At 45.7% G+C, this 24,816-nt stretch overlaps 1 protein-coding gene across 1 annotated transcript in view; it reads left to right on the top strand.

The window, feature by feature from the left end:
* Positions 1-10,413: 10,413 nt before the first annotated feature.
* The window catches only part of Plbd1 (phospholipase B domain containing 1), a 56,477-nt gene continuing 42,074 nt past the window's right edge, over positions 10,414-24,816 (top strand). Inside the window, exons 1-2 of the mRNA XM_036182426.1 lie at positions 10,414-10,673; positions 19,099-19,318. Of these exons, the coding sequence (XP_036038319.1) occupies positions 10,544-10,673; positions 19,099-19,318 (350 nt within the window). The 5' untranslated portion in view covers positions 10,414-10,543. The remainder of the gene's footprint in view (positions 10,674-19,098; positions 19,319-24,816) is intronic.

The following is a 24,816-nucleotide window of genomic DNA, read 5'->3' as shown; positions in this document are numbered from 1 at the left end:
GAAAATGCAAACTCCCTGTATCATACCAGAAGAAAAAGCCATCTTCTGACATGGGGCAGGAGAAAAACCAAATTAATTAAGGGACTATTCTATTACTAATCTCAATTCTTTGACTCTATTCTGATTCTTTAAACTTTTCTTAAAGTATGAATTTTATATCAAAATTTAATATATATATATATATATATAGATAGATAGATAGATAGATAGATATAGATATAGATATTAAACTTTGTTAAGATAATAATGGTCATATGAGTACTAATTAATTTAGAGAAAAGGCTTCGATTAGCTACCTATACATGTCTTTGTGTTCGAGTCTCTTTTCAGTTTTCTGCAGGAAATCATGGCCAGGCCTAACTTCAACTGAAATCTCCAGGAAGAAGATGGGATCCCACAACGACAATTCCATGTGGACAATAATAATATCACTAAGCTGACAAACATCATCTACAGATCAGCTTTGGACTACAAAGTGCTTACAGCAATTCTGAGATGGCTAGCTGAGATGATCCAGTTTCAAAGACTACTTGAATAAGGACTTGAGATAAACCCTGAACTTTGGCATTATGGATAACAAAGAATATAGTTACTTTTCCTAGAACTTGACAATTAACCCAAAATTTTTCTTTTCAGAATAAAGATACCTTTGCCCATACCCAGCAGGAAGCAATTTTAAGAATACGACTCCCACATTCCCAAAGGGGTGGTGTGGGGTGGGTGGTTTTTTGGTCTTTTAATGGGTCTTGGGTCTGGGATAGTTTTCATTGTTTAGGAGGGTTGGTTAGAAGTTGTTAAGGGTTAGGAAAAGGGCTAGGCAAAGGAGATTAGATTTAAGGTGCTTGTTTAAAAAAAAAGAGAAAAAAGGAAAAGACAATTACTAGTTTTAAATACTTTACATTGGATTGGATTGTTTTATATTGTATACAAATTATATATATATTGAGATTGAGATTGTTAGAATATGCCATACACATATTTCTAATCTTGCTTGAGATGTTGTACTTATACCATTCATTTAACAATGTAATGCAATTTACTAATCCTTGAATGTTAGTATTACCAACTATTAGGATATATAGAAAGGAAAATTAGTAGGTAGACATTACAATTGAACTTGTAGTCATATTAGGTGTGTTTTCAATATCGAACAGATATATTTTAGATAGGCAGGTCATCTTCAAACCCTTCAGAGATCTACAGAATATGGCATTTAAAATGTTTTAATAACTTAGGAATTTTTCTTTTTTCCTATGACTATGAGACATGACAGCTCCTGGCAGTACCAATCTACTTCAGAGAAAATATGGGCATTGAAGAAACTGCATATGGAGTTAACTTTCATTGTGGCGAAAGTTAGTCACTGGACAACAAAGTATCCTCGAATCAACTGCTGACAAACAGGACATGAAACCAAGGACTACCGATTCTTGCCAAAACAAGTGTGGTTGTGGCTTTAACAAAAGGCATCTTCTGAAGCCAGGACAATATGGCACCATCCCTGAAGTGAGTGACCTTTGCAATCTGTAAAAGGTACTGTGCCCTTTTCTTTGAAGGCAGCTGAACAGGGAGTGAGCCAATGGCTTCTGATGTGCAATGGAACAGCAGATGAAACAGTTATTCTTGAAGAGTAACTAAGCTCACCCCTCGCAATAGTAGACTGGCATTTAATAGAGGGATGTGGAGAAGAACGGGATGCCGAGATGAAGCCACATATACACAGCCAAGAAAAATGGACAGCTGAATTGAAGAAAAACATCAATTATTTCCAGAATTTAAAATCCTGACATGACATCACACTAATGGAATTCAGGTGTTTCTGGTACATGGACTGCTCTCACCAAATGTGAGGTCAAACTGTTGACCTTGTATACATCCTAGTTCACAAATGAAGCTGAAGATGATGCCCCAACACTGTGGAGAAACCTCATGTGACTGTCCAGGCAGCTGACTGTTTCTGTCAACTCACATTTTTTTTTTTTTTGGAAGCTGCTTGCATGCACTTCCTGTTTTTATTTTTTATTAGGTAGTATTATTTCCCTCTTCGGTCTCTGAGGGAGTTGAAGATCAGTTGGTTATAGTTATAATTTTCTTTGTTAAGGATTTCAGAAAAACTCACTAAGAGCTGTAAGTGTATAAATTTGAAAGACATTATAAGACAGTTCCGACAGTAATATAAGTTAGGATAGAAAGTGAACCAGGTACATTTTGGACTTACCAAAATAGGATAGATAATGGAATTATTTTCTCTGAATTTGTCAAATGCAAATGGACTAGACATTTTTTAGGTATTTATTGCTTGTATATATGGTATATAGTTATTGTACTTTTGTATATAGTTTTTCTTATATTAGTTATAACTTTTTTCCTTTTTTTCTTTTTATTAAAATAGAAAAGGGGAAATAAGGACAGGTCCCTGGTCCTACAGCCTGGATGCCTCCCAAACAGTTCAAGCTATTCAATTGTCTCACTTATCCAGAGGGCCTGATCCAGCTGGGGACTCCACAGCCTTTGGTTCATAATTCATGTGCTTCCATTCGTTTGGCTATTTGTCCCTGTGCTTTTTCCAACCTTGGGCTCAACAATTCACGCTCTTACAGTCCTTCCTCTTTCTCGACAATTGGACACCTGGAGCTTCACCTGGGGCCTGGCTGAGGATCTCTGCATCCACTTCCATCAGTTATTGGATGCGAGTTCCAGCACGATTGTTAGGGTGTTTGGCCATCTGATCACCAGACTAGGTCAGATCAGGCTTTCTCTCGACCATTGCCAGCAGTCTACAGAGGATGTATCATTGTAGATTTATTTCTAGGGACCTCTCCAGCACTCTGCCTATTCCTGTTCTCATGTGGTCTTCATTTATCATGGTCAGTTATTCCTTGTTCTCCCTTTCTGTTCTTGATCCAGCTGGGATCTCCTGTTCCCCTTAGCTTTCTTTCCCTCAAACCTTGCCCTTCTTTACTCCCACTGTTGTCCAGGTTGTTCATGTAGATCTCATCCATTTCTCTGTCATTGGGTGATCCCAGTGTCTTTCCTAGGGTCCCGTTTTCTAGGTAGCCTCCCTGGAGTTGTGTAGCAGTCTAGTCATCTTTGTTTTATATCTAGTATCCTCCTATGAGTGAGTACATACCATATTTGTCCTTCTGAGTCTGGGTTACCTCACTCAGGATGATTTTTTTCTAGATCCATCCATTTGCCTGCAAACCTCATGATGTCATTGTTTTTCTCTGCTGAGTAGTACTCCATTGTGTATATGTACCATATTTTCTTTATCCATTCTTCAGTTGAAGGGCATCTAGGTTGTTTCTAGGTTCTGGCTATTACAAACAATGCTCATATGAACATAGCTGAGCAAATACCTTAGTGCATGAGCTGGCTGTTTGGAACCTTGGGCTTCCACAGGGACACTTTGTTCAGCCTGGAAGGAGGGGACTAGATCTGCCTGTACTGAATCCACCAGGTTTAAATGAATCCCCAGTGGAGTCTTGGCCCTGGAGGAGATGGGGATGGAGGGGAGGGGCTGGGGGGAAGGTGGGGGTGGGAGCAAGAGGGGGGAGGATAGGGGAACCCATGGCTGATGTGTAAAATTAAAATACAAATATAATAATAATAATAAAAGAAAAAAAGGGGGAAATATAGTGATAATTTTATTTGTATTGAAATGTGATTTTATTTGTATGTTAATAAAGTTGCCTTGGGGTCAGAGCAAGCCATAGCAGAAGTTGGGCGGTGGTGGCGCACGCTTTTAATCTCAGCACTTGGGGGGCAGAGCCAAGTGGATCTCTGTGTGTTCAAGGATACAGCCAGCATGGCGACATATGCCTTTAATCTCAATACCAACCATAGAAGACCTGGAGGTCTGTACAGACAGGCAGTGACGAGGAGGTCATGTGGCTGGGGTTTACAACCAATGAGAAGGCAGAACAGAAAGTCTATAAAAAAGAAAAAACACACAGAAGTATGTCTCTGGTGGAGAGGAAAGACAGCAGCAGCAGTGAAGGATAAGGTTTTCAGCTCTCAGTTATTGCTCTGACCTGTTGGCTCTTAACTCTGCAATTGGCTCTGTGTTTCTTATTTAACAAGATGGTTACATTTACACCCTGGACCTCTCTGGGATACTCATTCATACTTCATTTCTACAGTAAGTTGACTCCACACTATGATATCTATAACCAATGGTAGGTTTAACTGCTGACCCAATGTACACAGAGAGGCAAAAAGAGCATAAAAGACAAGCTCAGTGATACATATGAATGCACGTAAGATGCTAGACATTACACTGAGTAGCGCCTTGCAAACTTTCAGTCTCAAAACATTCTTATGCTGGTGAGATGGCTCAGAGGGTAAAGGCCCTTGCTGGACAAGTCTGATGACCTGAAGACGATCTGTAGAACCCATATGTGGTGGAAGAAGAGAGGTGACCCCATAAAATTGTCCTCTGACCTCCAGAAATGGACCATGGCATGTGTATTCATTTTCTCTCTCTCTCTCTCTCTCTCTCTCTCTCTCTCTCTCTCTCTCTCTCTCACACACACACACACACACACACACACACACACACACACACACACACAAAATTTAATCCAATAAGTATTATTCCACAAGCATCATTCTAAGAGTTGATTGCTCAAGGGAGGAGAAAACAAACACATTGGAAAAGCAGAACACTTTGTGGCTTTGGGAGGCCTCGTGTGTACAGAGACAACTGTCTTCAAAGCCACTAAATTGTAAGACTTTGAACAAGGAAAAGTGTTTTTGAAATAGTCAAAAGCTTGATTTAGAAAATGGGACAACATAAATAGAGATACAGGGTGCAGGGCATACTGAAGAAGGGTAAATTAGAATGTGAATACACCTAACACAGGATCAGCTCCTAGGCACAGAGGTACCGGACACATCTGTGGAGCTGCTAAGGGAAATACAGGAGCCAAGACAATGGGTACAGGCATGCAGGGGTGGGGCCACACTCTCAAGGGTGTTTCAGGGTGTGGAGATATTTAGTAAGCAAATGCAGGACCGGTTTTTGAATTACCAGGAGACGATACTACAACTTCCCACACTGTAGCCCATGAACTTGCAGGCCTTATAAAGCAGCCGTAGACCCACGTGGTGCTGGGGCTGTGTAGCATGGCAGTGAGCAAGGAAGGCAGAGGAGGTGGGGGACGAACCCACACCAGACCAACTGATGCACACTGGATCAAAACATCTTTAAGTCCCTACTGCCAGTGCCACAAGGTTCAGAGGCGGCGGAGCAAGAGCTTAAGGCCTCAATAGGATCTGTGTTGGGTATCAAGGTCTCCATGAAGACACCAAGGCTGTGTGTGGTTTCTGTAATGATCGGTGACATCTCAGCTCTAAGCTGCACTTTCCAGCCTTGTTAGTGTCATCATCACCAGGACAGCAGGCCTAGCTCTTGTCAATGAAGGTGAGCAGAAGTGATTGCAGAGCAGGTGTAATTTCCCACTGCCCTTTGCCTCTTCTACGGTTGAAAGGAAAGACTCTAGCCTTTGGGCCATGCTCTTCCCTAACATCTGACAATCACAGTCAGTTTGCAGAGTGTAATAACAATATCTTTTGAACACTTCAAATGGAGAAACAGGTGAGTGACTAGTATTAAACTGACAAACTGTTGAGCAAAGAAGCCGGAGAGATGGCTCAGTGGTTAAGAGCACATGGTGCTCTTCCAGAGAACCTGAAGTCAGTTCCCAGCTCCACATCAGAAAGTTTCTATGGACCTCGATGGGTACCCAAATACATATACATGAAAAAAATTAAATAAACTTTAAAGCTGTTAGGTATTTCTTTTGGTCTGAAGCCTTGGGTATATATTACTGAGACTCCAAGATCATTTATCAATAACAAAAAATGTTTGGGAACTTCTGCCTTAGAAGGATGATAGATCAAAAGATGAAGGAGCGCAAGGCTCCTAAATGTCTACATGGAGAAAAGGCAGTTATTAATGAGGAACTCCCACACCAGGTTGGTAGAATAATAAACTTTTGTTGCATTAACTCTATGGAGTTTGTTATCACAGATAGCATTACTCTAAACGAGGCTCAGAGTATGTGGGAATCTTTTCCTGAGGCCACAGGTGGTAACAGTAGAGCACTCACAGTCCCTGACAGTAATGAGCCAAACCACATCCCGCTGGAAGCCACTAAGTCAAGAGAAGGATATACCTATGGAATACTCGGTCAATACACATCTCCCCTATCCCTCTTGAGCTAAGGCTGACCTCAAGGAAAAGGAGAAGAATGTGGACAAGGCAGAGGAGGCTAAGGACTTATTTTTTCTAGTTCCATTTCTGTGACTGTGACGAAACACCCTACCAGGAGCAGCTTAGCAAGGAGAGAGTTTACTTGGCTTATACTTCTAGGTCATAGTCCATCACTAGGAGAAGTTGAAGCAGGGTTTCAGAGCAAGAATCTGGAAGAGGGGACCAGGGAGGAACACTGCTTGGTGGCTAATGCAGGCTTCTCCTTAGCTGTCTTCCTTGTATAACCTGGGACCACATTTCCAGGGAATTGTAGCACCCACAGTGGCCTGAGCCCTCCTATATCAATTAACAACCAAGACAATCCCTCATAGACATGCCCATGGAACCTCCTGGGGAAGACAGTTGAGAGTCTTCTCAACTCTGTGTCAAGTTAATCTAACTAGGACAGAATCAAATGGTATCATGTAATTAAAGTAGTGTTTGTCCATCAGAGGGTAAATTGCGAAGGGTTTGTGTTGGGTTTGTTTTTCAACTAGGTCCCACTAGTCTAGGCTGGCCTTGAATTCATGAACCTCCCTGCTTCAACCTCTCGAATGCTGAAATTACTCGTCCTCCCCACTTTGCGGGGGTGTTGGTCCAGCTGATGGGGTTCTCTGCCCACTGGGTCAGGAGCCTGAGCCCCTGCGGTGCTGCTAAAGTGGCTACTACTTTAAAGTGGCCCATTAGCCATTTCTTTAGGGCACAGTTGTTACCAAGGAAGTCAGGATTCTATCTTAAAAATAACTCCTGAGGGGTACCTTCTGAGGTCCACGCATGTGCTGAAAGCGTGTGCCCCGCTTCACAGTGGAATAAAGAAATATAATTCCTTAAAAATTCAAAAACAAATGCAACTTCTAACCCTAGACTCAAAACAAAACAAAAACCTTTAAAAACAGGCTCAGAAGGAAGCTCAAGGAGTGTTTTTATTTTGTTTGGTTGTTTTTGTTAGATTTTGAAAGAAAAACACCAGGGCAGGGGCAGGGCAGGGCAGGGCAGGGCAGGGCAGGGCAGGGCAGGGCAGGGCAGGCAAGCTTTAAACTTCAGTGGCTGCTAGAAGGAGGTAAAAGAGATTGACTTTTTTGAAGTTCAAGGAAGCCAGTGTGCTCGGCAGTCAAGGAACTGCATGACAGTTAGAGGACTTCAGAGAAAGAGAGAGGAGGCCCAGAGGTCAGGGAAATCATGGGCCAGTGTTCAAAAGGAGAAAAGGAAGGAAGATGGAAATTTATTTTGTTTTGTTGGGATTCGGAAGAGTGGGTGAGGTGCAAGCTCTGCAGAGTTGGCAGGGGAGGGGCTTCGGGAAGGGCGAGTCAGGTGATGATTCCTCCCTTCTCTCCAGTACATCTCCAGGTAAATCAGTTTTCCCCTGAGGGTCTGTCTCCAGGCCAGGCAGTTGATAGGCCCAGCTGCCGACATCAGGATGTGATGTTCTAATCTTTTTGGAGCAAAGATGAATGTCACGTCTCCACCCAGGGCCAGAGGCAGAACTCCATTCTTTTGGAGAGGAGGAGACATCACTCCATCAGAGAGCCTCCACTGATACTACCAGTTTTTCTAAACCCTAAAGAGGGACAGTTGTGATGTTTTCCTTGTGGTGTTTATAGGGGAATGGAAGGATGGGGTGAGGATGGGGGCCCATCTGACAGACTGTCTCCTGAAGCTAGTTTGTGGTGGTGCTGGAGATGGAACCCAGTTCTTCACTCGTGGTAGGCAAGCGCTCTAACACTGAGCCACATCCTAGTATCATCTTCAGGGGACCTTTAAATGACCAGGGAGAGTTTTCAAACTCCATTTCAGTAATACTAGCAACAATCTCCAAGTGACTGGAATTTTTCTAAGACTCTCATGCTACAACAAGGAATATTGAAGCTTGGTGCCAGCCATGGGAGTGTAGGGGGTACGCCTGTATCCCTGAGATTCCACTTGTGATGACTTGAAGAAGAGGGTGGAGCCAAACAAAGATGGGTCAGTGATGGGCAGGACCACACCATGACCAGGATTGCTTGGCCTTGCATGCCCTTTCCCTAGGATCCTGAGGGTGGTGGACTTGGGGTGACTGGATCCCTTTGCTTGTCTTCCCATTGTGGCCACATCGAATGGGTCTCCTCTGTTTTCTACTCTTCTTTATCTCTTTCATTAGTGTGGTGGGGATGTGTTGCTGTTGGCTCCCCCATTGCTGTGATAAAATACTGACTTAGGGAGGCAAGAGTTTACTTCAGGTTTTAATCCATTATTTAGGGATGTCGGGACAGGAACCCGGAGGCAGGAACTGAAGAAACACTGCTTATTGGCTTGCTTCCAGGCTCCTTTTCTGTTACCTTTCTTATACAGCCCAGGCCCACCCTGTTTAGGCATGGTACTGACCACAGGACTGGGTCCTCTGCATCAGTCAGACAAATGCCCCCACAAACATGCCTGTAGTCCGATTTGATGAAGGAGTGTCTCAGTTGCTTTTTCCAAGACATGTGAAGTTGACAAGTAAGATTAGCCATCACAGGGTATGTGGCTGAGGCCAGCCTGTTGGGGCTGTTGAATCTCCAGGTTTTGCCCTATGGATTCCAATTACAATTTTTAACCAATATCCTTGGGATTCTAATGTAGAGTTTGCTGTCACTATTCTCCATGTTTAAAACCTCCACAATTTAAATGTGTCCAAATGTACCACAACTTACATCAACGGAGCTCAGCAGCTAGGGACAGTATTTCAGCTAGGGGAACACTGGACATCATCTGGAGCATTTTTAATGATTGTGTGCAAGGCCTCAGAGTGCACAGGACACACACACACACACACACACACACACACACACACACACACACACACACTCACACACCAAAAAAATAACTGGGCCAGAATTTCAACAGTATTGAGGTTGAGAAAGTCTAATCCAATTAATTTGCTTATAGGAATAGTCACTTCCTCAACTCAAATGGGGTTCTGTAAGGACAAGGTGTCATATAGGGCTCTAATCCTGGAACACTGAAGACAATAAATATGCACACAGCCAGCAAATTATCAGGTGAGTGAGCCCAGCTCCCATTAGGCGCCTTCAGAGAATCACCTCCTTAGTCATATCCTCCAAACAGTTGGCTCCTTGGATCAGGAGGGTCAGTAAGGTTACCGAGGCTGGGACATGGAGACATGCCTGGAATATTTGAGGGGACACAATTCATCAGGTGTGCACCACAGGACCCAAAGGTTCAATTTGCATTCATTTTTATTTTCTGCACAGTCCCTACATTGCCCTCAGCTTCTCCCTCCATTGAATAAATGCCACCAAACAAAACTGTGATTTGCATTCCATACTTCACATGTGTCATTTCTAATAATTACAAATGTATTTGTAGTTCCTCTAGCAAAAGTACTCCTTCATTGGTATTACTTCTTTATTATTTGGTATTATTTATTTATTTACCTAGTATTTTGTTTTGTTTGCTCTTGGGAGACAAAGTCTCATTCTGTAGCCCAGGTTGACCTCAGACTTCCAGCCTCGGCCTCCGGAATGCTGGGATTTCAAGCCTACCTGTAGGGGCTTGCTTTTAGCTGTCTTAACGGGGTCCGGTGGCAAAAACTGCGTCCAGTCAGCCTGAAGTCTGTTGCCTACTTCACAATGTCACCTAGGGCACCCTGGACCAACTCACAATGTTACTTTCAGTGAGCCCTGCCCAGAAATGGGTCTCTATAGAGGGTCAGGGGTAGATCTGCTTCCAGCCCAGTGTGAATCAGTTCCAGCCAATGAAGCCAAGGCCGGGAGGTGTCGAGCTCCTGAGGTTAGACAAGCTGGCACAAGAGGCCCTGGTTCCTGACGCATGAGGGACCCGAGAAGACAGAAGGCCACAGAATCCGATCTGCGTGTAGGCAGAGGCATGCGACCCAAAGCTGCCTGGGGTACCTCATCTGCTGCCACAGGGGCCAAGGCCACCTTGAACTGATTCCTTAGCCCTGAGCCCCAAACCTGCAGGAGGTGGCCAGAAGCAGCGCAGCCCCTGAACTTCCCAAAAGCGCTACTGAGAACTCTCCCGGCCCGGCCCACAGGTGACTAGAGGGTCAGACGAGACGGAAAGGATCCGCCTATCCCAGCCTGGGGCTCAGAAGGGCGAAGGTTGGTTCCCAAGGCCACGCGAAGCGCCCAAACAGGCAAAACTAATGCCAGAAGAAAGTTAAGATCGCCCAGGCCTCTGCAACGCAACGCCCCACTGCCACCCCCAAGTGCGGCTCTTGCAACAGCTGTCACCGCCGGCGCCAGCGGGACCTAATCCAGCCCGGGCCGAGGTCACAGCGGAGGAGCGATGTCCCACCGCAGTCCCGGCAGGAGCCTCGGGCCGCCCGCGCCGCCGCCGCCGCCGCTGCCGCTGCTGCTGCTGCTGCCGTTGTTACTGCAGCTTTCCTGGGCAGCCGCCCTGGAGCCTACATCAACAGGTGAGCAGAACGAGCGGCCGAGGACGGGGGGCCGTACCCCCCTCACTCGCCCGCGGCTGGCCAAAGTCCCAGCAAGTTTACACCCAGGGGCGTCTTGGGTCGCACTGCTTGGTGGGGAGCTTGGCGGGTTGCGCTCCAGCCCTGCCGTAGATCAGCGGTGGCATTTAAGGCGGGAAACTAGGGGTCTGTCAACATCTACGTATGTGTACCCAGATCGGACAGAGGTGTGATTTGAGGCCGGCCTAGGTTCTGCTTCCACAGGCAGGCAAGCGACTTTGGCTTAAGAGAATCGATCGCAAACGGGTAATGTCAGCTTGATTCGGGACAGGGACAGGACAGAAGGGAACTATGTTCTTGCCTCCCAATGGCCTCATAACCCAAGAGGATAAAAATCTCCATTCTACAGCCCAAAGAGCTGGGACGGGGAGGAAGTCAGGAATTTGCATAAAGATAAGACAGCTGAATTGCCAGAGGGCACTGGTGTAATCCTTCCTGTCAGTAAAGCAGGTCTCAACAAGCGTCCTTCCAATCTCATCCTTCCATTTGCAAGAAGACCAAAATGAATTGTTGGGTTATGCAGACTTGGAAGACTCCAAAAGTCAAATTTGGAGAGGATTAATTTGATTTCATAATCTTCTCCATGCTGGCCTTGCCCAAGAATAGGGTGGGATTTGGGCAGGGTCTCCTTCCCAAAATCGCTGATTCTTGCTATCTTCCAGTGACAAGCACCTGCACCCTGGGGGATTCTGAGGCATTTGCTTTCAACATCTGCTCCAGTCACTTGTCACACATTACTTGTCAGGCATCTTTCCAGTAAGCCCTGGCCCGTGGGATGAGAAGGCACTGGTCCAGAAGCAACTGGTGTCTCCCCTGATTGAGCTGCATGTTCTTTGGTCTCCCCCCTCCCCCCCCCCACACCCCTTTCAGTCCTGAGAAGTTACTGGTTCCTTACTGTGGCCAGCAGTCCTGAAAGGCTCCTCAGCATGGGTTTGAGGATAGTTCAGGATGCTGTGATGGCTCTTTGAACACATGTAATTCCCTTTGTTCCTCTTTATTCATCTGTTAGTATTAATGTTGGTTCTCAGTGGAGCTTTCTCAAACTTCCGGTAGATTGCGTCAATTTTGAATCGTAAAGAGCAGGGACTTTGCTATCTATCTCCCTGTGCTCCCTTAAGCACCTAGCTTAATACTGAGCTTAGTCAGATTTTGTCCTCACTTTTCCTGTGGAGAGGTGAACTAACACATATTCACCCCAGACAGACACCCCCTAAGCCATCTTACTGGCTCACTTCTTTTATTTTTCATTTTGGGTTTCTTTTTATTCTAGAAATTGGCAAATGATATTACAGCCACCTCTTCATATTGTTCCAGGTGGCAGAGGACCTGTCCTTGAAGGCTGAAAAGCCCATAAGTATTTTTCAGAACATCCTTGTATGTATGGTTTTACTGTGCATGCATGCATGTGTGCATGTGTGCAAAACTGGGAATTGAACCCAGGTCCCCATAAATGTTAAAACATACCCTCTACTATGGAGCCTCCCCAACTCTTGCCAATCGAGAATAACCCTCTTAATGGAATGAATGGCAGAGTCGGATGATCACTGGAGAGAGAGTCAACCTCTCTGAGACTCAGAGTGTAGCACATTCTTTTGTAAAACTGGTTCTTCATCTGGCTGTCAACCTTGCAGGGCAAGACTCCAGAAGTCAGTATTTGCAGCATGGCAGATGTGATCAGATCTATGGGAGCCAATTCACCCTGATACACACCCAAGTCTGTTCCCAGGCTCATCGTTAATTATTCATTAGAAATATAACTGTCAGGCTGACTGGGTGCTCCTGTAGCAAAACACACATATTGGGTTCTACATCTGGGGGTCTGACTCATCTGCCCTCAGAAGAAACTGGAATCAGCAGGTGGGAGCACCCATTTGGGTAGCACTTGTCTGGTTGGGCCATCTAACTAATGGTGGGCATCTGCCTGGCCACACTGCCAAGCCTCACCAATGTGCTCTTACTGTCCTGGATGTCATTTAGTCTCCTTGAGGTGTCATGGCCGACTGCTGGCTGAGTCCAGTCTCAATGAATGCTTTAACTCTGAATTTACTAGTGGGTCTCAGGGTTGCTCCGTGGGCTTATTTGTAGCATGGAAGTTCTTTATTATCTTTTATTCTCTTAAAGACAAGTTATCAATGTGTAGCCCTGGCTAGCCTAGAGCTCACTGTGTAGACCAGGCTGACCCAGAACTCAGAGAGATCTGCCTGCCTCTGCTTCCTGAGTACTGTACTTAAAGTCATGAGCCACCACACTCATAGGGTCACACGGTCGCGTTGTCCTTAAGCAGTGTTCTAATTGCTCCTGTGTGCTGAATTTTTAACTTTAAAGGGTGGTTGGTGAGTTATTGCTAGAGTTATGATGTTGCTTCTTCGTACTAGGGCAAAAGAGGAACTTACTTAATATTGTTTAAAAAGAGAGAGGTAGTGAAATTATGGGGAAATGTTTGTGTAAAACCAAACTTGTAACTCTGTCCACACTGTTCTAGATATCACATGACATGTGTCAATCTTTTGGGGGGAAGTTGTGGAAGTCTTTTGATTGAGGTTTGAAAACAGAACAAACAAATCCCTGAGAGACTGTCCTGCTCTGAAAGACATCTGTCCATCCATCAGTCTGGCAGGTGCTGCAGTGGGCCCAGCATGAGAGCTGGCCAGCTACTGAAGCATGGTTCTCCTCAAGAGCCTCCGGAAACTCAAGTGACCACCATCTTAATTCATAATTTGAAATCATGAATCAATACACCTGGGCCAGTGGGATTGTTCAACCGGAAAGGCTCACAGGGCATGAGACTGGCCTGAGTTCGATCCCTGGGACTCACAGGGGTGGAGAGAGATACCCGATTCCACTCTCCACAAAGTTGTCCTCTGACCTCTACTCTGTGCTGTGGCATGCGCACTCACATACATCGGCATACTATGAATTCCATGTGAGTGTGTTCCCATGTGTGGCCTTCCAGTCAGGGTTCCAGTTTGGGATTTAGGTGGCCATGTAATCAAGAAAGAATTGTGCTAGGCCTGAGGGAGTGGATGTGATGACAGATGAGACTCACCTCCCGTCCCCAAGGAGCTCGTAATGGAGACTATTAGGCCAAACACACACAATATGTCTCCTTAATGAGTGCTCTAGATGAGTGGTGACTCAGAGTACCAAATCTGCCAGGCATGGTGACACACACCTTAACCCAGGCAGAGGAAAGATGATCTCCATAAATTGAGGCTAGCCTGGGCTACACAGCAAATTCCAGGTCAGCCAGAACTGCATAATAAGACACTCTCCCCAAAGTGGAGGGTAGAGTGGTGGGGAGAGTTGGGAGGGGAGAACACAGGCCAAATCAGAATGAGGCCAAGTTGATGTTCAAGGGGGTAAAAGAGAAGGACCGCTTTGGATCTGAGAAATCTCCAGTTGTTCCCTGCATTCATGTTTTGTTGTTTCTTAGCTATTCTTCAGGGCCATTGGCCACTTGCGCCAGCTTCTCACAGGTGTGCCCTACTGTGCCTCATGCCTTGCTCAGGCTGCACAATGTCTTGCTTTCCACTTCAGCGCATCTCTGACTGCAGACTTTACACGGGGCTCTTACAAGCCTGCAGGGGAGGGCTTTAGCCTGAGGCAGGGCACCTTATGACTATGTAGGGCAGGAACAGAGAGAGAAATGTGCCCTTTTCCATCCATGTTTGCATCTTTGTTTGTCTGGAGATGATGTCTGACTATGGAGCCCAGGCTAAGCTCAGATTCACAGTGATCCCCTGACTCAGTGCCTCAAGTGCTGGGGTGACAGGAGTGAGCATGGTCATGACCTGTTGTTCCTCTCCCATCCTTGGGATGGGGCCTGCAGAAGCTTGTTCCACACACTTCCACAGCAGGGCCAGTCAGATCAGTCAGTCCACAGTTGGGTGGACTCATCGGCTTCCCCCATTTTCTCTGCTCTCCCAGCCCTTCCTTCTAGTCCCAGGGAAAACTTGCCCAAACATCTCTCCTCTGAGCCAGAGATGTGTGGGCTTTGATCTCTGCACAAAGAGGCAAGCTGAACCCCATTTTCTTGTCTGGACACTGCAAGACTCACAAACCAGTTATTTCCTCAGTAACTCTGATGGAGATTCAAAGTAAGTCTAGAAGCCAGAGTGCAGCTTCCTGGGGGCCCCTGTAGGAGGAGAAAGTCTGAGGAACCACTGCACACAAGCCAGGTGCACATAAAAGAGGAAGGAAGCGGGAGGTACATCAGTGAACATGACCTCAACCCAATCCGAACAGAATAAACCTCAGTGTTGGTATCTTATTTCTCTCCCATATCCTACATGCTCATCTCTTTTCTCTCTCTCTCAAGGACTGACCCAGAAGGCCAACACTGTTGCCTAAAGTTAAAAGCCATTCACTCTTCCATAAAATGAGATGCAAAGAAAATTAGGTTCTAGACATGAGAGTTAGCCAGACTGGTAGCTCATACCTGTAATATCAGCTCTCAGGGAGCTGAGGCAGGAGGACCGTCATGAGATAAAAGCCAGTCTGCGCTACATAATGAGTGCCAGCTCAATCTGGGCTACAGAGAAAGATCCAGTCTTAAAGGATAAGTGGAGAGAATGCATCTTACAAATTTTAAGGGTTAGGGTTTGCTTGTTTGTTTTTTCAATTGAAAATAAGCTCATACAGAATAGTAAAACGCACAAGAAATGTAAAGAGGACATTTGAAGTTTGTTTCATGGAAAATATGAAAACCACTGGAAGTGCCCCAGCTTTATTAAGAAAAGAAAAATCCTCTCTTTGTAAGGTAACCTTTGTACAGTCTGACAAATGATTTTCAGTTTTGAATGAGTTTATTAGGTAGTAAAAGAGGGATACAAAACATCGTCACATTGGGTGCTCAAAGCAGCCTACAGAAACCAACTGGGAAAGCCCCGTTAAGGCGACCAGATTCAGTCCCAGGCAGAGTTGCCCTGGGCTGAGGCTTCCAGACAAAGGAACAAATAACTGCTAGAGACACTGTCATCAGATTCAATGCTCAGGACTTCCTGCAGAAACTGGCTGGGAAGTTGAGGTGTTACCTGGACTTCAAATTGAGCTTTCTCTCTGTGGATGAACATCCACTGCTGAACTTCCAGCCCCCCCCCCCCCCACACACACACCTTTTCACTGCAGGCACCTTCACATTTTGGGATAAATAATAGTGACCTTGGATGGAAGTGGTTTAATTTCTAAGCTGTTCTGAAGGACACTGGGTTTTTAATTCCTGGGCTATTTAGCTGTTCTCTGCTCTCCGACAACCCCCAGCCCCAGCCCTGGTCACAGATTGGGGTGGGGAACCTATCCCCAAACCTTGGAGGACTTTTTGAGACAAACATGCTTGGGTCTGAAATGAGGTCAGGACAACCCTGATCCTAGGTCCAGCTTCTCAGGGAATTCAGAGAACACACACAGTTTAACAATATAACGCACATTACAGCAGCATTTCAATAAAGTCAGATGTGGATCCAGTGTGTTGATTTTGAGGGTGCTGCTGTTAAACAAGCTTGAATCTAATCTTTCATTGCCACAATTCTAAAGAGAACACCTACCCACTTAGCACTTGCCTCTTGGGCTAGACAGACGTCAGCAGAATGGCCGAGCCATCCTCAGGCCTCTTATGTTTGCAAACAAAATTACAAGAGTGATGTTGGGCCAACCTCTATGAATGAATTAATGTCTGAATAACCTTGCTTTGCATTAGAAGGATGAGCACAGAGCTGAGAATTAGATAGCTCAGAAGGAGGAGGCCAAAGGGTCAGAAGTTCCAGGTCTTCCTGGGCAGGATATGGAGTTGGAAGGCAGCCTGGGCTACATGAGATCATTTCAAAATACATAAATAGGGCTGGTGAAGTGGCCCAGAAGTTGAGAGCATAGCTCCTGCAAAGGACTTGGGTTTGATTCCCAGCACCCACATGGAGGCTGATAACGGTCCTTAGCTTCAGTCCCAGGGAATCTAACACCCTCTTCTGACCTCCAAATCGACCAGGCACACATAGGCACCAGACATGCACATGATACATGGCCACACATGGGAGCAAAACCCTCATAAAATAAATCTTTAAAAAAAAATCACACAATGAGAATCCTCAAAGGAATAGCATCTTGTTAGGGACAGCAGCCCTTGGCAGAGGTGGGTGGATATGCTCTTTTGCTTTCAAGGAACTGCTGAAAATGAGGTCAGGGTTAAAAAGACACAGTCTTCCCCTCCAGGCCACTTTCTCCAACATCTGCCCCTGCATAGAAATGCTCTTCAACAGTAGAAATGTATGATGGATTAACATGCTAGAGGATTTGGAAAAAAATAGTACACACACTAGAAAACAAGAAGGAACCGATAGAAACCACGGAATGAGTGAAGTCTATTAGGAGTGGACCAAACCCCTCAGATTTGGGGTCAATTTTGAAAGCATACCCTGTGGGTAGTAAGCTGTTTTTGGTGGATTCTCCTGAGGATGGGGCTGAGGTGTCATGTGGAGGTATGCTGATGTCAGAGAAGCTGGCGTTGGTGGTCAGGGAAGCAGGTAGTTCTAGCAGGAGCGAACTGAGAGCCAGCCTCAGCGTGCAGCGGAGGGCTTTGGAGAAAGATACATCTAGGTGTGTTTAAGGGCGCAGCAGAAAGGGAAGAGACCTGTGGGCTCACTTGCCTTCCCTCTTTCTCTTAATGGTTCCTGTTTTGTAATTTCTCCTGGCCTCAGTTTTTGTGGTAAAGCCAACACTGCTTCCTCATTTCCAGAGGTGAGGGATATGTGTGTGTGTGTGTGTGTGTGTGTGTGTGTGTGTGTGTGTGTGTGCTGTTGTTGTTTTGAGACTGTCATTTTGCTCTGTAGCCCTGGCCAGTCTGGGACTAGAAGGCTGGCCTCAAACCTGCAGGTATCCTCCTGCCTCTGCCTCCTGAGAGCTGGGATTACAGTCATATGCAACCATGCCAGACCCACCAGGAATGTAATGCAAAACTTCACTTCCATTTAAACCTTTTGCAGAAAGGCCTTCTGCTTAGGTCTGATGACATATATTTGCAATTCCAGCAAATGGGAGTTTCAGGCAGGAGGGTAGTGAGTTCTAGTCCAGCATGAGCTATATAGTGAGTCTGTGCCTCAAACAACAGCACAACAAAAACCCCTTCTTCCTGTGACCCTGTTTATCTTCCAGTTCAGTGTGCATGGTGATTCTTATCTAGTCCAGAACCCTAGCCAGGGGATGGTGCCACCCACAGTGGGTGGGTCTTCCTACCCCAGTTCATGAAGTCATGAAAATCCCCCACAGGCATGCTCAAAGACCCATCTCCCACATGATTCTAGATTCTGTCAGCTTGACTGTTAACATTTACCATTACACAGTTGTACACCACCATGCTGGACTCCTTCCACAGTTATTTACCGAGCACCTACTATGTGCCAGGTACTATATCTGATGGAAGAAACTGTCTCTGGATTGGAGCGGTTCGCCATGTAGGGTTAGGTGTCAAGGAGTGGGGACAGTGGCCCCTGTGAGGCGGGACAGTTTCCTGAATCCTCAGTAACCATTTCCACACTGTTGGCCTGTTAACAAGAGAGGGATTAGCAGGAGGAAGAAGTGGCAGGTGTGCATCAGAAGGGCTGACCCAGTTCCTGGCAGGATGGAGAGCTGGATGTAGGGTTTTGAGTCCTGAAGTGCTTGGACCAGTGATGTTCCAGCTAGACACCCGGATAGAAAGTAGGATCAAGAGGATGAACTGACGAGTTTATTTTTAAAGTTTTTTAAAAGTGTTTATTTTGGGACAGGATCTCACTGAGCTGTACTCAAACCTGAGGTCCTCCTGCTTCAGCTGTCCAAAAACTGGGATGACAGGTAGGCATGTGTCACCATGCCTGGCTTAAAATGGAAATCTGTCTGTCTCTGTCTCTGTCTCTGTCTCTGTCTCTGTCTCTGTCTGTCTCTCTCTCTCTGTCTCCTCTCTCTCTCTCTCTCTCTCTCTCTCTCTCTCTCTCTCTCTCTCTCGTGTGTGTGTGTGTGTGTGTGTGTGTGTGTGTGTGTGTGTGTAAAGCCTGAGGTCAGCCTCAAGTGTTCCTTGGAATGCTGTCTACCTTTTTCATTTATTTATTTTCAAGACCCGTTTCTTACTGGACTGAGGCTAGACTATCCAGTGACCTCTGGGAGCCAATGGTATCTGCCTCCCAGCACTGGGATTACACACACGTCACCACACCTGGCTTTTACTTGGTGCCAGAGATCAAATTTAGGTCCTTACGCTTGCTTGGCAAGCTCTTCACTGACCGAGCCAGGTTTCCAGCCTATAGGACAAAACCTTTAAAAACAAACACTGGAATTTTGGCCACACGGGGGAAGGCACAGGCCATGGTTGAGTGGCATCCCTCACGGCTCCCTTTTCCTACAGGAGTCTACTATGCAACCGCATACTGGCTACCTGATTCGAAGACAGTGGAAATCAAGAATGTACTGGACAAGAGTGGGGATGCCTACGGCTACTACAATGACTCCATTAGAACCACAGGCTGGGGCATCCTGGAGATTAAAGCTGGGTATGGCTCTCAGGTCCTGAGCAATTCCATCATCATGTTTCTGGCTGGCTACCTGGAGGGCTACCTCACTGCTCTGTAAGTACACCATCCCTTTGCTTCATCCAGCGATGGCTCCTGGACCCTGGTGGGCTGTGTTAGGAATGGAAGGTAGCGGGGTGCACTCAGCATCCCACTTTACCCATAATCATACCTGCCTAAAAGACTCAAAGCACCCATTCATTCTCATAACACTTCTTTCCTGACATCTTCCACTTTTTTGTTTGTTTGTTTGTTTTGTTTTTTGAAATAGTGGTTTTTTGTGTAACAGCTCTGGCTGTCCTGGAGCTCACTGTGTAGACCAGGCTGACCTCAGCTTTCCATGTTTGTTCTCAGGGTCCTCATGCCTATGTGACAGGCACTTTACCAGCAGCCATCTTCTCAGCCACCAATTCTTTCTTATGAAACCATTTTTGAAACATTATGCCATTCTACTAGTCATTTGCCATTGGGTAGAGAGCAGATAAGATGTGGGATGACGTCCTGAGAGGACAAAACGGAGGATTTATTAAATGTAATATGTAAGGGGTCAAGAAATGGTTCAGTGGGTAGAGGCAATTGCCGCCAAGCCTGACAGCCTGAGTTCAATCCCAGGGACCACAAGACGAAAGGACAACTCTCCTTAGGTAACCTCTGACTTCCTCCATATACCATGACACACTCACTTCCTTACATCGTCAATGAATGGAGGAATGAAAACATAATGGAGATTGTTTAAATTAAGAAAATGTAAGAGCATTTATTTTCTTCCATTTTGAAACAATACTTCCTAGTAGACCAAGAGGTTTAAATGGAAATCTTAATGAGTAGACGGTAACTATTTCTCCTAAGTCTATTGTTATTCAATCCTGGCGTCTCCACCTCGTTTTATAAAGACAACAAGGACATATCTGATAATCCAATCACCATCGTTAAGCTTTTCTGGAGTTTGAAGTAGTGTCTCATGTATCCCAGGCTGGTCTTGAACTCATGAAGTTAAGAATGACCTTAAACTTCTGACCTTCCTGTCTCCACCTCCCAAGTGCTGAGATTATAAGCGTGGACCACCATGCCCAGTTTCCTGCTGTGCTGAGATCTTAACCAGAGCTCCAGTACTCTACCAACATCAAGCTACCAACTAAGCCGTGTCCCGGTCCACTTTGTTTGCTTGAAACAGGGTCTCATTCCACCTCACTTATAGCTATGACTGGCCCGGTAGACTGGGCACACTGACTAGAGTCATTAGAGAGGAAGGAGCTTCAGCTGAGGAAATGCCTCCAGGAGATCCACTCAATTAGTGATCAGGGGGAGGGCTCAGCCTGTGGTGGGTGGAGCTATCCCTGAGCTGGCAGGCCTGGGTTCTATAAAAACCCAGGGAGGGCAGAGTAAGCAGCCCTCTCCATGGCTTCTGTATCAGTTCCTGCTCCCAGTTTCCTGCCCTGCTGGAGTTCCTGTCCTGACTTCCTTCAATGATGAACAGCCATGGGGAAGTGTAAGCTGCATAAACCCTTCCCTCCCCCATTTTCTTTTTGCTCATGGTGTTCCATCACAGCAATAGAAACCCTAATTAAGACACCTGGGATTCATTAAGCAACCCAGGCTGACCTCAAAGATGCAGTGATCCTCCTGCCTCAACCTCCTGAGTGCTGGAGAATTACTTTACAGAGAAAAACCTTTAAAGGGAGCAAAGTTGCATCTTGCTCAGTCTCATCACATTTGATATAAAACTGTCTTTCCAGCTTGGCTTGCTTCTTTTATTCCCTGTGACCTAGTTAGGTACAGTTTTATCTAACCTTCTGGGGGCTATTAGACGCTCATTGTGATGAGTTAAATACGGATCTTAACCTCCTGAATGGTGTCAGTTCTGAACCCTGGCTCCTCTTTTATTATTTAGATGTAAGTGCGCCATGTGTGCGCAGTACATGTGGAGACTGGAAGAGAGCATCAAGAGCCTCTATAACTGGAATTGCCATGTGCATGCTGGGAACTGAACCCAGGTCCTCTGCGTGCTTAACCACTGAGCCATCCCCAATCCCTTGGAAATACTTTTAAAACATGGTTAAAGCTATATTATATGTGTAAATCCAACGTCTAGGTTCTACTCAACTCTGTTTACACTTCCTTCTCCAATGAGTTGTCCTTGTGTTATTCAACTGAGTTGCAAGTTTGGAGACATAGTTCAGACTGGAATCGTTTGACGATGAACGGATAAGGTTAAGTCTCAGCGACATGTAGAGAGGCACTGAGGGAAAGTGAGTTCTGGGGGAGCAGCTTGGGTCTGGGGGACATGCTAAGGATAAAGGCATCTTCCTTGGGTGTTTCCACCGAGACCCACTGTTGGAGAGAGCCCATGGGGTTTGACAGGCTTCTGACTGGGTGTGTGATGTCATTCTCATGTTGCAACATCTCACTGCAGACACTGGGGGTGGGTTAGCATTAGGGCATGGGTTTTTCAATACTTCTCTCTCTCTCTCTCTCTCTCTCTCTCTCTCTCTCTCTCTCTCTCTCTGTGTGTGTGTGTGTGTGTGTGTGTGTGTGTGTGTGTGTGTGTGTGTATCATGGCATGCATGTGGAGGCTAGAAGACACTCTGTGATGCTTAGTTCTCTCCTACTGTGGGAATCAAACTCAGGTTGTCAGGCTTGCTGGCAAATGTCTCTACCTGCTGCGCCACCTCACCAGCTCTGTACCTCCATTCTAGATATTAAGCATTTATCTTTGAATAACTTTATTCATTTGCCCCACTACCACCAAAAAAATCCATTAAAAGCACGTCTGTAGTAAACATTACATTAATTTTTTTGTCCCTCTGGGTTTTTTGTTTGTTTTGTTGTTTTGTTTTGTTTTTGAAACAGCATCTCACTCTGTAGCTCTGGCTGTCCTGAACTCACTAGCTGGCCTTTGGCTCACAGAGATCTGCCTGCCTCTACTTCTCGAGTGAGTGCTGGGCTTAAAGGCATGAACCACTGTGCCCAGCTGTTTAATTTTATTTTTAAAAAAGCAGCTATGATTTAATGACTATGATTTCTTTTTTTTTTTTTTAATTGATCAGCTTTATTTTGTTTTTTGAAGTAAATTCTCATGTTTTGACTCTGTGTTTTTGTTTTGCTTTGTTGTTTTTGTTTGTTTGGGTCTTTTTTTTTTTTTTTTTTTTAATTGTGAAAGGGTCTCATGTAGCCCTGGCTATTTTGGAACTTGTTCTGTAACCCAGGTTGGCCTCAAACTCACAGAGATTCACTTGCCCCTGCCTCCCAAGTGGGATGATGTGGGCATGGTGGTTGCTACAAGTGACCTGTGAGAGTTCTGTGAGCATATTATGCACAGTTCCAGGGAACCCATATCCAAAGGAACTGCCCCTCAAGATCTGTCGTCCTGTTTACTGAAAGGCAGACGCAGGCTGGAATCTCAGCACAAACCCACTTTCATAGTGACTGTGCATGCTTCAGACCCACACTTGGCCAGAAGAGGGCATCAGATTCCCCCAGAATTGGAATTGTAGGTGGTTGTGAGCCACCTGATGTGCGTGCAGGGCACCAAACTCAAGTCCTTTGCAAGAACAGGAAAGAGCCCTAACCACCAGGCCATCTCCCCATCCTCCAGCGATGTCTTCTTGATAAAGTTTCTTAGGATTGTATCCCCACTGACTTACAGCTCCATCTCTCTCCTCCTCCATCTGTGGGAGCTTCAAAGTAGGGTTCCTGTCTTAACCACATTTATGCACCCAGACACCTGGCTTGGCGCTTCTGCCCCAGCTGTTAGTTATATGCTCATTAGGTTTAATTGAATCCCGTTGTTGTAGTTGATGAGTCAGAAAGAGCATGCATTTCCATATAACACAGCAGGTTGTAGTCCCAGCCATGCCGAGTTTCTTGCTTTGTTTTTGAACTTGATTGGGTGGCTCCCCAAGAGTTGTAAATTCAGTCTCTGATGTCTTCCTGATTATCTAAAGTTAAGTGGTCTTGGATGGGTTATTGATAAAAGGAGGCATTGAAACCTTTCTGGGAAGAAAGGGGAAAGAGGATGTGGGGCCCTAGGATGCTCCTTCTAGTTGTTTAACTAAAGTAGCTTAAAAAAATGGGGTGTCTGAGGCAGCTTCTGAAGCCTTCTCCTCTGTGTTACATGGAAGGAGTGGATTCAACACTACACACCTGTTTTGTTGCTCAGACAGAGAGACAGAGATGGGCACAAGGGCATTCTTTGGTGGACAGTGTTTAACATGTTGACACAGCATTACTCAGGCTGCTAAAGTTTGCCAGCACCATGGTCCCAACAGAAGAAGCCAACAGTCCATCTCTTGTGTTTGGATACTGTCAAGAAATGCCTTGAGGATTTCTCCCACATGCCTGGCTTGCTCCTGTTGATGTTAGAAACTGAATATGCTTTCAGGTCAGGTCTATAAGCAAAGGCAAAAATTAAGCTAGAGCCCCACCCTCAAAAATATCTAAGGAACTATCAACTTGTAGATATTTGGAGCTTAGTGAGGACGTTGACAATAGAAGACAGGATGACAATCCTGAGACGCACGACAGTGGTCACTGCCAGCTAGCTGCGAGCCAACTAGTGCCCCAGAGTGTTCAGAGAACCTTTGTGCTAACTCTTCTGTCTGTACTAATTCTGTGTTCACTGGTGTCCACACACTAGGAACATGAAAACCTGGGCACAGAGAATGTTTTAGGTAGTTGAAAGTTAGAAAGCCAGTAAGTAGGTGTCTTAGTTAGGGTCTCTATTGCTGGGATGAAAGACCATGACCAAAAAGTTTACACTTCCACATTGTAGTTCATCATCAAAGGAAGTTAGGACAGGAACTCAGGCAGGGCAGGAATCTGAAGGCAAGAGCTGATGCAGAGACCATGGAGGGGTGCTGCTTACTGGCTTGCTCTCCATGGCTTGCTCAGCCTGCTTTCTTATAGAACCCAGGACCACCAGCCCACCCACAATAGTCTGGGCCCTCCCCTATCAATCACAAACTAAGAAAATGCCCTACAACCAGATCTTATGAGGCATTTTCCCAGTTGAGGTTCCTCCTTTCAAATAACTCTAATTTGTGTCAAGTTGACATAAAACTAGCCAGCACCATAGGACTCCAGATCGGAAACCAGGCTGTTCAATCAGAGTTTGTCCATTTGTGCAAACACATGCATATAGGTTAACTACTGTGGAAAATACTAAGCACCCTGTCTGGTCCCTGGCCCAGGAGAGCCAGACAAACAGAAGAGTAGGATTCAATGCTTGACAAGTGCTAAATGATGTGATATGGACATGAGGCAAAAAGATGGGTGGTCAAGTGTCTTCGAGATTTTCCACATCTGAACGCGTATGACAGGACACGTAGAGTGAACAAGTGTTAGCCCACTTAGGAGGAACACAGCAGGACCTGAAGCTAAGCTTGAGAGATCCACAAAGTTCATGCTAGTGCCAGCTCTGCTGCATGAGACACGGAACCACGGAGAAGTCAGCAATCTCGCTTTAGTCGTTAGCAACTGTAGGAGCAAGCTTTGAACTCAGAATTCAAAGTCTATGTCCTTGGGGCTTGGCTTAGCCTGTAAAGGGCTTGTCTTTG

Source organism: Onychomys torridus, chromosome 3 (genome assembly GCF_903995425.1).
Source record: "Onychomys torridus chromosome 3, mOncTor1.1, whole genome shotgun sequence".
Lineage (NCBI taxonomy): Eukaryota > Metazoa > Chordata > Mammalia > Rodentia > Cricetidae > Onychomys > Onychomys torridus.
This window is presented reverse-complemented; position numbering and strand designations above follow the sequence as displayed.